This window comes from Aristolochia californica, unplaced genomic scaffold (genome assembly GCF_029961685.1).
Source record: "Aristolochia californica isolate CCGP_79_NKW_82.1479 unplaced genomic scaffold, dmAriCali1.0.hap1 SCAF_5, whole genome shotgun sequence".
Classification (NCBI taxonomy): Eukaryota; Viridiplantae; Streptophyta; class Magnoliopsida; order Piperales; family Aristolochiaceae; genus Aristolochia; species Aristolochia californica.
The window spans coordinates 5,689,419-5,705,267 of NW_027182214.1; the positions used below are offsets into that span (position 1 = coordinate 5,689,419).

Consider the following 15,849-nt stretch of genomic DNA (forward strand, 5'->3'; position numbering starts at 1 on the left):
ACTAAACACTAATTATATCCTAAATTATTAAGTAATCATCTGGTTAACTACCTGCACAACAGGAAACGTCAACTTTGGATTTTACGGTAATTCGTGCCTCTCTCGAGCGCCACGTAACCACAGATCCGATTTCTCAATCCTTGCGTTAGAGTGAAAGACAGAAATCGGATTAAAATACCAAAATCCAACCTCAATTATAATCTTACCCTAATTAGCTAATTTAATCAAATATCCGAAAAACAAATATTCAATAAACATTAATTATCAAATCAGATTCAATAAACATTCAAAACTTAAGTTCAAACTATATAAAAAATGAAATTCAAATATTATGAACTACTCCCCTTCTTCTTCCTCTCGCTCGGTCAGCAACTCGTTCTCACGGGTGCTGCAATTTCCCGAGATTAATGGCTTCGGGTAGCAAGAGTGAGTGGCCGGAGGTAGAGACGATGCCGGCGACGAAGGTTAGAAGCCGACGGACGAAGGTAACGTCCGGCGAAGAACGAAACAGAGCTTACGTTCTCTAACCGGCTCTCTCGAGTCTCGGTCGGAGTCGGAATAGCTCCGGGAATGGTCGAAAATATGTAATAGACACCGGAGGATAGTCGGAAAGCGGAAGTGGCACCGGAGAAGCCCTCTCGGGTCACTTCTCGGCTTGGCGAGCGGCAACTGTCGAACTCACCTCGACGGAGATGAGCTCTCCTCGGGTTTATTCTCGGTTGCTGGACGGTGGTGGACGACGGTGGACGACGGTGGCGAACTCCTCTCGGGTCTCCCCTGTTTCCAGTGCTTTGTTCTGGTCGACGCACCCTCTGTTTTCTCTTTACGCTCCTTCTGTTTTCTCTTTACGCTCCTACTCTCGTCGACACCCCTCTTCCCTTTAATACCCTCTTATTTATTTTAAAACGATTTGACCTAAAAATCACCTCCATTTCACTAAGGGCATTTTGGTAAATATCTCCTTCTCCACCAAAATTCTCCTGAAATTCCATAATTGAATCTATAAAAAGCATTTTAGGAAAAAATAAACCTTAAAAACAATGAAATATAATTCAGGAGAGAAAAATATGCAATATCGACAGTGATTAATGCCAAATTCAATAAATGCTCATTTCATTTGAAAACCGATAAATAACCACCTATAACACAATTATAAAAGTTATTCTATTATAATTAACCTAGTTCTCATGTCAGAATATGGCATCTATCACTGCACCTAGTAAATTAAGTAATTTTAACAATTTTTTTATTTATATAAATTAAGGATTTTAACAATACATTTGATTTCAAATTTGTGAGAGAGAAGTTAGCTATTAAAAAATTAAAAATAAGGATATTATAAAATTAAGATTCTTTTTTTTCATTTATATTGATTAATTATGTTAAATAACTAATTATTTATAAAAATTATTAATAAATTTAAAACTTGTTAAAATTATTTATTAATTTAAACAAATCAAACTATCTAAAATAAACTAAGATTTTATTTTTATATGCATGTGCCTTTTGATTCAAAGTGCTTTTGTGAATTTTATGCTTTCGTACACTAGAAAGAACTCGCACTACTCTTAATTTATATATTTAATTAAATTAAAAAATCTTAATCTAACGTATTTATTTATTAATTTAAAAAAGTTAATATTTATCTTATTTTATCTTATTAAAATTAAATCTATCAGTGTAATTTTATGTAAAATAAACTTTTTTTATTTATATAAATTAAAGATTTTAAATATATATTTGATTTCAAATTTGTGAGAGAGAATTTAGCTATTAAAAAATTAAAAATACGGAAATTAAAAAATTAAGTATATTTTATCATTTATATTGATAAATTATGTCAAATAACTAATTATTTATAAAAATTATTAATAAATTAAAAAATTGTTAAAATTATTTATTAATTTAAAACATATTAAAATTATTTTATTTTAAACAAATCAAACTATCTAAAATAAACGAAGATTTTATTTTTATCTGCATGTGCCTTTTGATTCAAATTGCTTTTGTGAATGTTACTATTTCATACCCCATATAGAACTCTCGGTACTCTTAATTTATATATTTTATTAAATTAAAAAATTTTAATTTAATGTATTAATTTATTAGTTTTTAAAAATTAAAATTTATCTCAATTTATCTTATAAGATTTAAATCTATCAGAGTAATTTTATGTAAAATAACCTCTTTTTTATTTATAAAAATTAAGGATTTTAACAATTTATTATATTTAAAATTTGTGAGAGAGAATTTAGCTAGTAAAAAATTAAAAATACGGATATTATAAATTTTTTTAATTTTTATCATTTATATTGATAAATTAAGTTAAATAAATAATTATTTATAAAAATTATTAATAAATTAAAAACTAGTAAATTTTATTTATTAATTTAAAACATGTTAAAAAATTTTTATTTTAAACAAATGAAACTATCTAAAATAAACTAAGATTTTATTTTTATCTGCATGTGCCTTTTGATTCAAAGTGCTTTTGTGAATTTTACGCTTTCGTACGCTAGAGAGAACTCTCGGTTCTCTTAATTTATATATTTAATTAAATTAAAAAATCATAATTTAATAACTTTATTTATTAGTTTAAAAAATTTACAATTTAACTTTGTTTATCTTATAAAAATTAAATCTATCAGAGTAATTTTATGTAAAATAACGACTTTTTTATTTATATAAATTAAGGATTTTAACAATTTATTTGATTTCAAATTTGTGAGAGAGAATTTAGCTATGAAAAAATTAAAAATACGGATATTATAAAATTAAGTAATTTTTATCATTTATATTGATAAATTATGTTAAGTAACTAATTATTTAAAAAATTTATTAATAAATTAAAAACATGTTAATATTATTTTTTAATTTGAAACATGTTAAAATTATTTTATTTTAAGCAAATCAAATTATCTAAAATAAAAGAAGATTTTATTTTTATCTGCATGTGCCTTTTGATTCAAAGTGCTTTTATGAATTTTACGCTTTCGTACGCTAGAAAGAACTCTCGGTACTCTTAATTTATATATTTAATTAAATTAAAAAATATAAATTTAATGTATTTATTTATTAGTTTAAAAAAGTTAAAATTTATCTTAGTTTATCTTATAAAAATTAAATCTATCATAGTAATTTTATGTAAAATAACCTCTTTTTTATTTATATAAAATTAGGATTTTAACAATATATTTGATTTCAAATTTGCGAGAGAGAATTTAGCTATTAAAAAATTAAAAATGCGGATATTATAAAATTAAGTAATATTTATTAATTTGAAACATTTTAAAATTATTTTATTTTAAGCAAATCAATCTATCTAAAATAAAGTAAGATTTTTTTTATTTGCATGTGTCTTTTGATTCAAAGTGCTTTTGTGAATTTTACGCTTTCGTACGCTAGAAAGAAATCTCGGTACTCTTAATTTATATATTTATTTAAATTAAAAACTCTTAATTTTATTAATTTATATATTAGTTTTAAAAAGTTTAAATTTATCTTAGTTTATCTTATAAAAATTAAATCTATCAGAGTAATTTTATGTAAAATAACCTCTTTTTTATTTATATAAATTAAGGATTTTAACAATTTATTATATTTCAAATTTGTGTGAGAGAAATTATCTATTAAAAAATTAAAAATACGGATTATATAAAATTTAGTAACTTTTATCATTTATATTGATAAATTATGTTAAATAACTAATTATTTATAAAAATTATTAATAAATTAAAACTTGTAAAAATTATTTATTAATTTAAAACATGTTATAATTATTTTATTTTAAACAAATGAAACTATCTAAAATAAACTAAGATTTTATTTTTTTGTGCATGTGCCTTTTTATTCAAAGTGCTTTTGTGAATTTTACGCTTTCGTTCGCTAGAAAGAACTCTCGGTACTCTTAATTTATATATTGAATTAAAATAAAAATCTTAATTTAATGTATTTATTTATTAGTTTAAAAAATTTAAAATTTATCTTAGTTTATGTTATAAAAATTAAATCTATCATAGTAATGTTATGTAAAATAACCTCTTTTTATTTATATAAATTAAAGATTTTAACAATTTATTTGATTTCAAATTTGTGAGAGAGAATTTAGCTATTAAAAAAATTAAAAATGCGGTTATTATAAAATTAAGTAATTTTTATCATTTATAATGATAAACTATGTTAAATAAATAATTATTTATAAAAATTATTAATAAATTAAAAACATGTTTAAATTATTTATTAATTTAAAACATGTTAAAATTATTTTATTTTAAAAAAATCAAACTATCTAAAATAAACTAAGAATTTATTTTTATCTGCATGTGCCTTTTGATTCAAAGTGCTTTTATGAATTTTACGCTTTAGTAAGTTAGAAAGAAGTTCCAATGATTACAAAATGTGTACAAGTATCAAACAAAAAACATATAAGTATAATCATGTACACGGGAGGAAAAAAAAAGGGTAGATCCTATGGTCAACTAGGATGAAGGCGGAAGTCGACTGAGGATGATGTCAAACTGCTGCTCCATCATTTGCAGCCGTGTCATCATGTCATGGTGGGAAACAATTGTTACTTGAGTAAGCCGAACATCATCGATGACTTCTACAAGAGTAGAGAGATGATCAGTAGACGATGATGCACCCTCTTCCATTCTTTTCCCCTTTGCAAATTCTTATTGTTCCTAGAGAGGCTTGAGACTCATCTTGTCTTTGGAAGTGGCTTATTGTGGGGTTTTCTCCTTGGGTATATTTTCTTAATGAATCCACTGTCCACACCACTTGACAAATCCAAAAATTTCCAACTTTGATTTCTCTTATGGACATCTTCCTTGTCATGTCCATAGAAACCTCATTCGAGTGGTCTATGCCACTTTGGAGAAGGGTGATGGTAATCTCTTGTGCGAATAGTAGATTGCCCGCCTTTGAGTTAACAACTACATCGGCCATCCTATTGGCCATGAAATATCCATAATCCAGAGTGACCCTCTAGAAGATAGTCATCAACAAGAAAATATCAGTTGTGGTGAGCCGAGAGAAGGTTCCCTTCTTGGGATTCAAAACATGAGTCACTATTTCCATGTCCTCTTTGTGACATGGTGAGGTCTCGTATCCTTACCTCGTAGGAATTCCTTAATGTATGTCCAAAGACAGTAAAAATTACATCTTGAAAATTTTGAGGGAGTTCCTCAAGGAGATCCATTGACCAATTTTCATTTATGTACCTCATCATGCTCGTGATGGTGGAGTTAAGGAGATTATTCAGAGTGGGTGTCTGAATAGATATGGGTGTTTTCTTCACCCACCCAAAATCCAAACCCAGGGTTTTTGGTCTTTATGACACTCTGTATAACACCAATGCCATGTCTTTGTTATTTGGTAGAAGCTACAGCTATCCTGAAGGCATTCTCATCTGTTCTAGGAGAAAAAAGAAAAAAAAATCCTTTTTGTACTAAAATTTCTTCAACTTTACATTGTCTTTTTTTTTTCTAGTCTAATGCAACCACTAATTAACCATTTGCCACAGTTGATGTCCGGAAGATGTAAACTCTTATATCCTGGTTTTCTGTAATTTATGGTATATTTTCTGACACGTCTGAAATGAGAAAAAACATCAATTGTAGTTTACAAGTGCGAAGGATTAAGTTCTCGGTTCTCCTCAATAGGGGTCCTGCAATCTGAATCTAGTGACTGTCTCGGATTCAGAACCGGGATCATTTGGTTGTCCAGATCTTTCCCAGTACCTATACAAGTTTTAATTTGTGCAAGATAGGTCGATTATTTCTGGTGTCCATTTCGATGCAATTTCTAGTGTTGGACTTTAGATTTTTGGATAGGTTTTAGGGTTAATAATCGTCTTCTACCTTTGATTTAACAAAAATATAAACTAATTTACATCTCTTCTAGTCTCGAGACGGGCAAGAGATTTACAGAAACCTTCATCCACTCCCAATACACAAGCCACCATGAAGTAAATGTAGTAAAGAGGAAGTAAACGGTGAAAGAGGGAGAAAATTTCCCGAAAATGAGCAAGAATTATTATTCAATCCCAAAGAGAGTTTTGAGAGTCAATCAATTAGAATAAGGTATAATCATCCCTCCACAAAATAAAAAACAAAATGTGTCAAACACAAAAGTACAGTGCCAGAATCCAGAAATGGTGAGGAATCAAATAGTATAAAAATTAAAAAAAACAACATCAACGCAGGAATGAATCCAGGTAGTAGTCGGAGACATCCAGTGGCGGCAAATCAATAAAGAAATCTTCCGATGGTAGCAAAATCTCGGATGAGGTAATTCCTACTTCTTCGGTATCCATAAGAAATATCTCAAGATCGTGATGCAGTTGGGTAGCCTCCACTCCGTCAATTACTGCAGCAGGTGCAGCCTCCAACGTCAACTGCTGCCCAGAGGCCGGCTTGGTCGCATTCAATTCATCCACTAGCTCCAGTATCGTGGCTTCTTCCTCCTCCAGATTGGAGATCAAAAGCTCGAGCTCTTCAATGGTGCATTTCTCCAAGTCGATGTTGTCCAAGGAGACAAAGGGATCTTTGTCTTCCACCACCTATGGGATGTTTGTCACGCCTTCGAGATAGCGCTACAACAAACCCTCGTCTCCGAAGACAAAGCGCTTGCCGGCGGGAGAGAAGGGAACGACGAGGATGGAAGCGCCGATTAGAAGAGAGAGTTGCTCAGCTTTCTTGAACAGTCCCTTCTTCCGCTTGGAGACGGTGACTTGTGAAGCTTGTCGATTCTCAATCTTCTTCATCTCCAGCTTTCTCTTTCACATCCCAATTCTTTCACTTTTTTTCTTTCTCTGCACTCGCTGAAAATTTCTCTCTGTTAAAGAAACAACTGATTTCTTTACAAAGACACAAAAAAAATTTATTGTTTATTTCATTTATTTTGTCTGATAAAAAATCTAGGAAGCCGGGTTGTCTTTCATTAGGAAATGAGTTATCTTGCAGTAGCTTGTGTGAGCCTTGATAAAATCCAGATAATAACTGACAGGATCTTGCTCAAGAGAAATATGATCATCACTATTACCAGTAATGATAATATTGTTGACATACACCAATAGAAACGGATCATACTTGCCAGTATTGAGAGTAAATAGGGAAGTATGAGAGTGATAATTCTTGAAACCTGAACCCGCAAGAAATTGATGCAGTTTATGAAACCAAACCCATGGAGCCTGTTTGAGACCATATACAACTTTATGAAGTTTGTAGACATAGGTTGGATGTTTTGTACCCTTTGGATGAAGAGATTTCTGTTATAAATTGTGTATAAATACTACTCTTAAATCAATGTAAAATGTGGTTCAATTCATCCTCTCATACTTTGTTGTGAAAATTTCTCTCCTTTATGTCCAATACAAGTTGCATAACAAAATCATTAAGGAAAAAAGAGAACATAAAGAGAGGCGAAAGAAAGTCTTCTTACTTCAAAATATCCTACTCCATACATTTCTCTTGCTTTGCTGCCTTGGTTCCCTGTTTCTTTTTCTGTTCAGCCTTTTGAACTTTAAAGGAAATCCCAAAAAATTACTTGATAATTGTCTTTATTCATTCAATAATTGAATCTTTGTCAAATCTAAGAGCTCCCTTCAGTCTTACAAACAAAAGAAAGATGAAAAGAAGCGGGACGAAGGAACTCACAATGAGCATTCTACTGTACAATAATCCATGCTACAGTGAGCCAAGTCCCAAGACTCCTTTGTCATGGAAATTGTAGCTGCAATCAGGCCGCAAATGGAAAAATTACCAGCAAAGTAAAGTCTTGGAAGTAGTTAGGCAAGAATCAAATTGCTCGAGCTTGCTTGACTGCGCGCCTCAATCGAAAAAATCCTAGTAGCTAGCAAACTATTTGGCATATGCTACCAAAATTAAAGGGGATTGAGGATTACTGATGTCATGAGATGTCTTTATCTTCATTTGCTCCTCCATAGAGCGTTCTACTATAAAAATCCTCATTCACCTTTGGACATGCATCGAGATTCTTTGGGGAAGATAGTGCCAAAATATGGATTTCTGTCTAACGATATCGATTTTCTCTACGAGCTTCTCTTCCTCTTATCTTTCGACTCCCGTTTGTTTAAAGAGGCTGAGAGGGCAGGGAACATTTGCCATCTCAGCTAGTTTCTGAGAAAAACTTGACCCCTGTTCCGTTAACATATATATTAGATTAGATAATATGGATATATAGCTAGAAATAGATAGATATATAGTCTTTCAAAATAAAAAGGTTTTAACGAAATAACAATATGAGCCTTGGTTTACTTTAGAATGACATTTGTTTTTCTAGACTAATGCAACCACTAATTAACCATTTGTCGAGTTTGATGTCCGGATGAGGGAAATTCTATCTCCTATCTTTTTATCAATTTTTGGTATATTTTCTAACACGTTTGAAATGAAAAAAATGTCAATTATTTACAACTGCGATGGTGAGGTGCCTATCTTGCCAAATCTATGAAATTCAAGGATGGCTACATGATTTCTTCTGGTCAACCAGTTAATGAATACATAGACACTGTAGTGATACATGTATTGCCTAGACACGTCAGCACCACTACTAAGAAATGTATAGTGATTAAATAATCTTTACTTGTTCGACCTAAAGTGAATAAAATGAATAAAATGAGCAATTATGTAGAAGAGGACTGCCCACAAGTTATTAGTCAGCAAGATTAATCTTTCCCAGTACCTATACAAGTTTTAATTTTTTAAAGATAGGTCGATTATTTCTGATGTCCATTTTGATTCAATTTCTAGTGGTTTACTTTAGGTTTTTGGACGGGAAATGAGTTGTTTTGCAGTAGCTTGTTTGAGCCTTGATAAAATCCGGATAATAACTGAAAGGATCTTGCTCAAGAGATATACGATCATCACTATTACCAGTAATGATAATATTGTTGACATACACCAATAGAAACGGAACATGCTTGCCAGTATTGAGAGTAAATAGGGAAGTATGAGAGAGAAAATTCTTGAAACCTGAACCCACAAGAAATTGATGCAGTTTATGATACCAAGCCCATGGAGCCTATTTGAGACCATATACAACTTTATGAAGTTTTTAGACATAGGTTGGATGTTTTGTACCTTTTGGATGAAGAGGTTTTTGTTATAAATTGTGTATAAATACTACTCTTAAATCAATGTAAAATGTGGTTCAATTCATCCTCTCATACTTTGTTGTGAAAATTTCTCTCCTTTATGTCGAACACAAGTTGCATAACAAAATCATTAAGGAAAAAAGAGAACATAAAGGGAGGCGAAAGAAAGTCTTCTAACTTCAAAATATCCTACTCCGTACATTTCTCTTGCTTTGCTACCTTGGTTCCCTGTTTCATTTTCTATTCAGCTTTTTGAACTTTAAAGGAAATCACTTGATAATTGTCTTTATTCATTCAATAATTGAATCTTTGTCAAATCTAGGAGCTCCCTTCAATCTTACAAACAAAAGAAAGATGAAAAGAAGCGGGACGAAGGAACTCACAATGAGCATTCTACTGTACAATAATCCATGCTACAGTGAGCCAAGTCCCAAGACTCCTTTGTCATGGAAATTGTAGTTGAAATCAGGCCGCAAATGGAAAAATTACCAGCAAAGTAAAGTCTTGGCAGCAGTTAGGCAAGAGTCGAATTGCTCGAGTTTGCTTGACTGCGCGCCTCGATCGAAAAAATCCTAGTAGCTAGCAAAATATTTGGCATATGATACCAGAATTAAAGGGGATTGAGGATTACTGATGTCATGAGATGTCTTTATCTTAATTTGCTCCTCCATAGAGCGTTCTACATTAAAACTCCTCATTCACCTTTGGACATGCATTGAGATTCTTGGAGGAAGCTAGTGCCAAAATATGGATTTCCGTCTAACGATATCGATTTTCTCTACGAGTTTCTCTTCCTCTTATCTTTCGACTCCCGTTTGTTTAAGTGGCTGAGGGGGCAGGGAGCATTTGCCATCTCAGCCAGTTTATGAGAAAAACGTGACCCCTGTTCCATTAACGTATATATTAGATTAGATAATATGGATATATAGCTAGAAATAGATTGAAATATACTCTTTCAAAATAAAAAGGTTTTAATGAAATAACAAAATGAGCCTTGGTTTACTTTAGAATGACATTTGTTTTTCTAGACTAATGCAACCACTAATTAACCATTTGTCAAGTTTGATGTTAGGATGATGGAAACTCTATCTCCTATCTTTTCAAAAATTTATGGTATATTTTCTAACACGTCTGAAATGAGAAAATGGTCAATTATTTACAACTACGATGGTGAGGTGCCCATCGTGCCAAATCCATGAAATTCAAGGATGGCTACATGATTTCTTTTGGTCAACCAGTTAATGAAAACATAGACACTGCAGTGATACATGTGTTGCCTAGACACGTCAACACCACTACTAAGAAATGCATAAAGATTAATTAATCTTCATTTGTTTGACCTAAAGTGAATAAAATGAATAAAATGAGCAATTATGTAGAAGAGGACTGCCCACAAGTTATTAGTCAGCAAGATTAATCTTTCCCAGTACCTATACAAGTTTTATTTTGTGAAAGATCGGTCGATTAATTCTGGTGTCCATTTTGATTCAATTTCTAGAGTTGTACTTTAGGTTTTTGGACAGGTTTTAGGGTTAATAATCGTCTTCTACCTTTGATTTAAGAAAAATATAAACTAATTTACATCTCTTCTTAGTCTCCAGATGGACAAGAGATTTACAGAAACCTACACCCACTCCCAATACACAAGACATACCTGCATGGAGCCACCCAAACAAGACATACCTGCATGGAGCCAGCCAAACAAGACATCAGCAAGTTGAGATGTGGAGGAAACATGGGGCAAGGTGAGAGAGCCATGTAAATAGTGATGCCGCACAAAATGACAATCAATCTCAATATGCTTCGTAAGCTCATGAAAAACAGGATTCTTGACAATCTGAATGGCACTTTGATTATCACAAAACATAGGGGTAGCAGACAGTAGAGGAAAGCCAAGTTCTTCAAGTAAGCGGCGAAATCAAATTAACTCAGCAGCAGTGGTTGCCATAGCTCGATATTCTGCCTCGGCAGAAGAGCGAGAGACAATGGATTGTTTCGTACTCTTCCTAGCCACCAAAGAATTACCAAGGAAGATACAATACCCAGTTGTCAATTTTTTATCTGTCGGATCACCAGCCCAGCCAGCATCAGAATAACCAGTTAGAACCAAATCAGAGGTGGAAGACAAAAATAAGCCATGATGCACAGTGCCACGTAAGTAACGTAAGATACGGAGAACGGCTGTCCAATGAGTGGTACAAGGGGCAGAAGCGAACTGACTAACCACATGAACAACATAGGTAATATTAGGATAGGTGACCGTCAAGTAAACCAGAGGCCCAACTACCTCTCTGTATCGGGTAACATCAGACAACAATTCACCATCTGTAGGGCTAAGGCGATGATTGAGTTCAATGGGAGAGCCATAATCCGATCATCTGTCAATCCTGCTCGACTGATCACTTCAGAGATGTATTTTGATTGAGACAAAATATAACCTTCTGGAGAATAGGCAACTTCAATACCCAAAAAATACCGTAAATATCCAAGATCCTTCCTTTCAAAGAGAGTATGAAGTTGTTGTTTAAGGTCTGCAATGTCATCTTCATCATCACCAGTCACAATCATATCATCAACATATAGAAGGGCCACAATATGCCCCACAACACTTTTACAAATGAACATGGCAGAATCATAGTTTGAAGCAACAAAGCCTAGACGAATCATAGAGGAACTGAACTTCGCAAACCAAGCGCGAGGAGCCTGTTTGAGACCATATAAAGCCCGTCGAAGACGGCAAACATAACCAATAGTATGAGGAAGGCCTGGTGGTGGCCGCAGATATACCTCCTTGGTCAAATCACCATTTAAAAAACATTTTTAACATCCAGTTGATGAAGATGCCATTTTTGAACTGCTGCAATAGAAATCAAGGTACGAATGGTCTTCATTTGAGTAACAGGAGCAAAAGTCTCAACATAATAAAAGCCTTTAGTTTGTGAGAATCCTTTAGCAACTCACCGAGCTTTGTATCGCTCAAGTGTACCATCAGATTGAGTTTTGATTTTGAAAATCCATTTACAACCAATAGCATGCTTACCTGGAGGAAGTTGAACCAACTCCCAGGTACCTATTTGGTGCAGGGCAGTGAGCTCATTATTAAATGGCTTGTCGCCAATTTGCATCGGAGGCAGCTTCCTTGTATGACTTAGGCTCAACTAAAGAGTGAATCTTAGACAAAAAGGTCAAATCGGGGGAAGAGAACAAATATGAAGATGGACAATACCTCTGAGTGGGACGTCGGACACGAGTGGAAACGTGAGGGGTGGCAAGATGTGGATCACCAGAGTCCAGAGAGTCGAGAGGGAGAGACGCCATGGGAGAAGGTAAGTCAGTACCTGCATGTGACTGTTGTGAAGGTAGACTAGAGGAAACCTCCGGACGGAGGGGTGAATCATTGGACGGATGGTGAGTCATTAACTCGTCATCATGGGGCTCATCAGATAAAAAGGGATCAATGTGTAACAATTCTGTATCATGCAAACCAGGAGTAGACAAGGGAATCCGAAAGTAACAGACCTGTTCCAAGAACTTAACATTGTGAGAAACAAAAAGTCTACTAGACTCAGGATGGTAACATCGGTATCCTTTCTAACCAAAACCATAACCAAGAAACACACATAATGCAGATTTGGCAAACAATTTAGTGCGATAGGAAGGGGGTAATAAGACAAAGCATGCACAACGAAAGACACGCAAGTGTTCATAGGTAGGACGAACACCATACAACCATTCAAAAGGGGAGATACTGTTAGAAACAAATGAAGGAATACGATTAATCAAATATGTGGCAGTATGAAGGGCTTCCCCCCAAAATTCAGAAGGGACAGAGGCATGGAGCAATCAAGAGCGAGCGGTTTCAACAAGATGATGATGTTTATGTTCTGCAACACCATTCTGCTGAGGTGTATAAGGACAAGACAACTGATGAATAGTGCCCTCAGACTTTGGAAAATCATTCAATAAAGATGACATATTCACCACCCGAATCAAAGCGAAAAATTTAATGTGAGTAGAAAAATGGGTTCGCACCATAGCACAATATTGAACATAAACAGAATAAAAATCTGATTTTCGATGCATAAGAAATATCCAAGAGAAACGAGTGAAATCATCGACAAGCATTGCATAAAAGCGAGCCCCACCTTTAGTGGGTACAGGTGCAGGGCCCAAACATCAGAGTGAACAAGATCAAAAGGAGAAGAAGTAACCGAGTGACTTAATGTAAAAGGTAAATGGCATTGTTTGCCAAGATTACAACCAACACAATCACTAAGAGGGGAATATTTAATAGTAGAATCCAACATATTGTGTATGATCATAAACTGTAAACGAGAAGCAGAAACATGTCCTAAACGAGTATGCCATAAGTAAAAAGGATTATTTATAGAAAGTAAATCTTGCAACATGGATTGAACTGACAAACTAGACACCTGCAGAGATATTGGCAATTTTAAGTCATCAAGCAAGTAAAGACCACCTGCTCTATGGCCTATCCCAATCTGCCTCCCGAACTTGCGATCCTGTATAAGACAATGATCAGAAGCAAAGGTAATGGTAAGACTTAAATCAGTAAGTTTGCCAAATGAAAGAAGGCTAACAGCTAGATGTGGAACATAGAAAACATCAGACAAAGACCAAGTAGGGTGAGTGACAATTCCAACCGAGGCTAGTGGCATGGGAGAGCCATTAGCAGCTTGGATGTTAACTGGGTGAGAAGGCTTAACACAATCATGTAAAAGAGACAAATGGGGTGTCATATGGTGTGTGGCTCCAGAATCTATGATTCATTTGTGAGTGTCACTGGAGCCAGCCAAACAAGACATACCTGCATGGGATACAAATTGAGTACTGGAAGCAGACGACTTGCCAAGAATGCGAGTGAGCTCGGCAGCTAATGATGAGAGATCAGGCGTAGAATGCTGGGGGGAGCTGGTGTAGATGGTGCATCTGAATAATCTAAAGATCCAATGGCAGCAGATGGACGAAAACCTCTATGTGGTGGTGGACAACTAAATGTATGATGTGGTCCAGATTTGAAATGGCCTTGATGTTAACGACTAGAGGCATGATGTTGTGTAGGTTTGAAATTGCCTTGATTTTTATTGTTGCTTTGCAATGAGGGGCACTGGTGTTTCCAATGACCTTTACCATGACAGTAGGAACATTCATCTTGTGGAACTGGCACTTTAGGCTTGCCTGATGACTGATGAGTATGAGAGTGTGTTCCAGAACCAAGTATGCCCCCTGATGGCTGAGGAGTATGAGTGTGTGTTCCAGAAACAAGTACCTATGACATATCAGGTGATGATGTTTTACTGGAAGAAAGCCCACCCAAAGACTTTAACCATGTTTCTTCAGCCAGCAATTCAGATACAGTTGCAGACAAGGTGGGTAGCAGAGCTCTATGGATCATAGATCCTCTTATCAGTTCAAAATCACTGCGAAGAGCCATAAGAAAATCGGTAAGCTTGCGATCATCACATGCTCTGCTATATTCAGGGAGCTTCCGAAAAAGAGGGTGGATCCATCATATATAGTTGATCCCACAAAGGTCTCATAAAGGAGTAGAATTCTTGAATTGTACGATCACCTTGCTTAGCGGACCACAGTTCTTTCTCAATCTGATACATTTTGGCAAAGCTTGTCTGTTCATACAGAGTTTCCAAATAGTCTCATATTTCTTTTGCAGTCACATACTTAAAAAGTTGCAAATTGATAGACGGATCCACGGAGTTGTTGATCCAAGTGATGATTTTTGCATTTTCAGTCAACCACTTCTTATGTTCTTTGATGAAGTCAGTGGATGTAGGTTCTGAGCAGTGATTTGTCCATCAATGTAATCCTACAAGTCTTTTCCAACTAAAAATTTTTATTCTAAACAAATCAAACTATCTAAAATAAACTAAAATTTTATTTTTATCTGCATGTGCTTTTTGATTCAAAGTGCTTTTGTGAATTTTACGTTTTCGTACACTAGAAAGAACTCTTGGTACACTTAATTTATATATTTAATTAAATTAAAAAATCTTAATCTAACGTATTTATTTATTAGTTTAAAAAAGTTAATATTTATCTTAGTTTATCTAATTAAAATTAAATATATCAGAGTAGTTTTATGTAAAATAACCTCTTTTGTATTTATATAAATTAAGGATTTTAACAATATATTTGATTTCAAATTTGTCAGAGAGAATTAAGCTATTAAAAAATTAAAAATACGGATATTATAAAATTAAGTAATTTTTATCATTTATATTGATAAATTATGTTAAATAACTAATTATTTATAAAAATTATTAATAAATTAAAAACATGTTAAAATTATTTATTAATTTAAAACATGTTAAAATTATTTATTAATTTAAAACATGTTAAAATTATTTTATTATAAACAAATCAAACTATCTAAAATAAACTATGTTTTTCTTTTTATCTGCATGTGCCTTTTGATTCAAAGTGCTTTGGTGGATTTTACTCTTTCGTACGCTAGAAAGAACTCTTGGTACTTTTAATTTATATATTTAATTAAATTAAAAAATATTAATTTAACATATTTATTTATTAGTTTAAAAAAGTTTATACTTATCTTATTTTATCTTATAAAAATTAAATCTATCAGAGTAGTTTTATGTAAAATAACCTCTTTTGTATTTATATAAATTATGGATTTTAATGATATATTTGATTTCAAATTTGTGCGAGAGAATTTACCTATTAAAAAATTAAAA

General features: G+C 33.3%; 1 protein-coding gene across 1 annotated transcript; it reads right to left on the reverse strand.

Annotated features, from left to right (window-relative positions):
• Positions 1-6,196: 6,196 nt before the first annotated feature.
• Positions 6,197-6,766, reverse strand: LOC137965148 (MADS-box protein SVP-like). Its single transcript, XM_068811536.1, has 2 exons — positions 6,607-6,766; positions 6,197-6,552 (listed from the first exon to the last, which is right to left on the reverse strand). The coding sequence occupies exons 1-2, from the start codon at positions 6,764-6,766 to the stop codon at positions 6,197-6,199; spliced, it is 516 nt and encodes a 171-aa protein (XP_068667637.1).
• Positions 6,767-15,849: the final 9,083 nt, after the last annotated feature.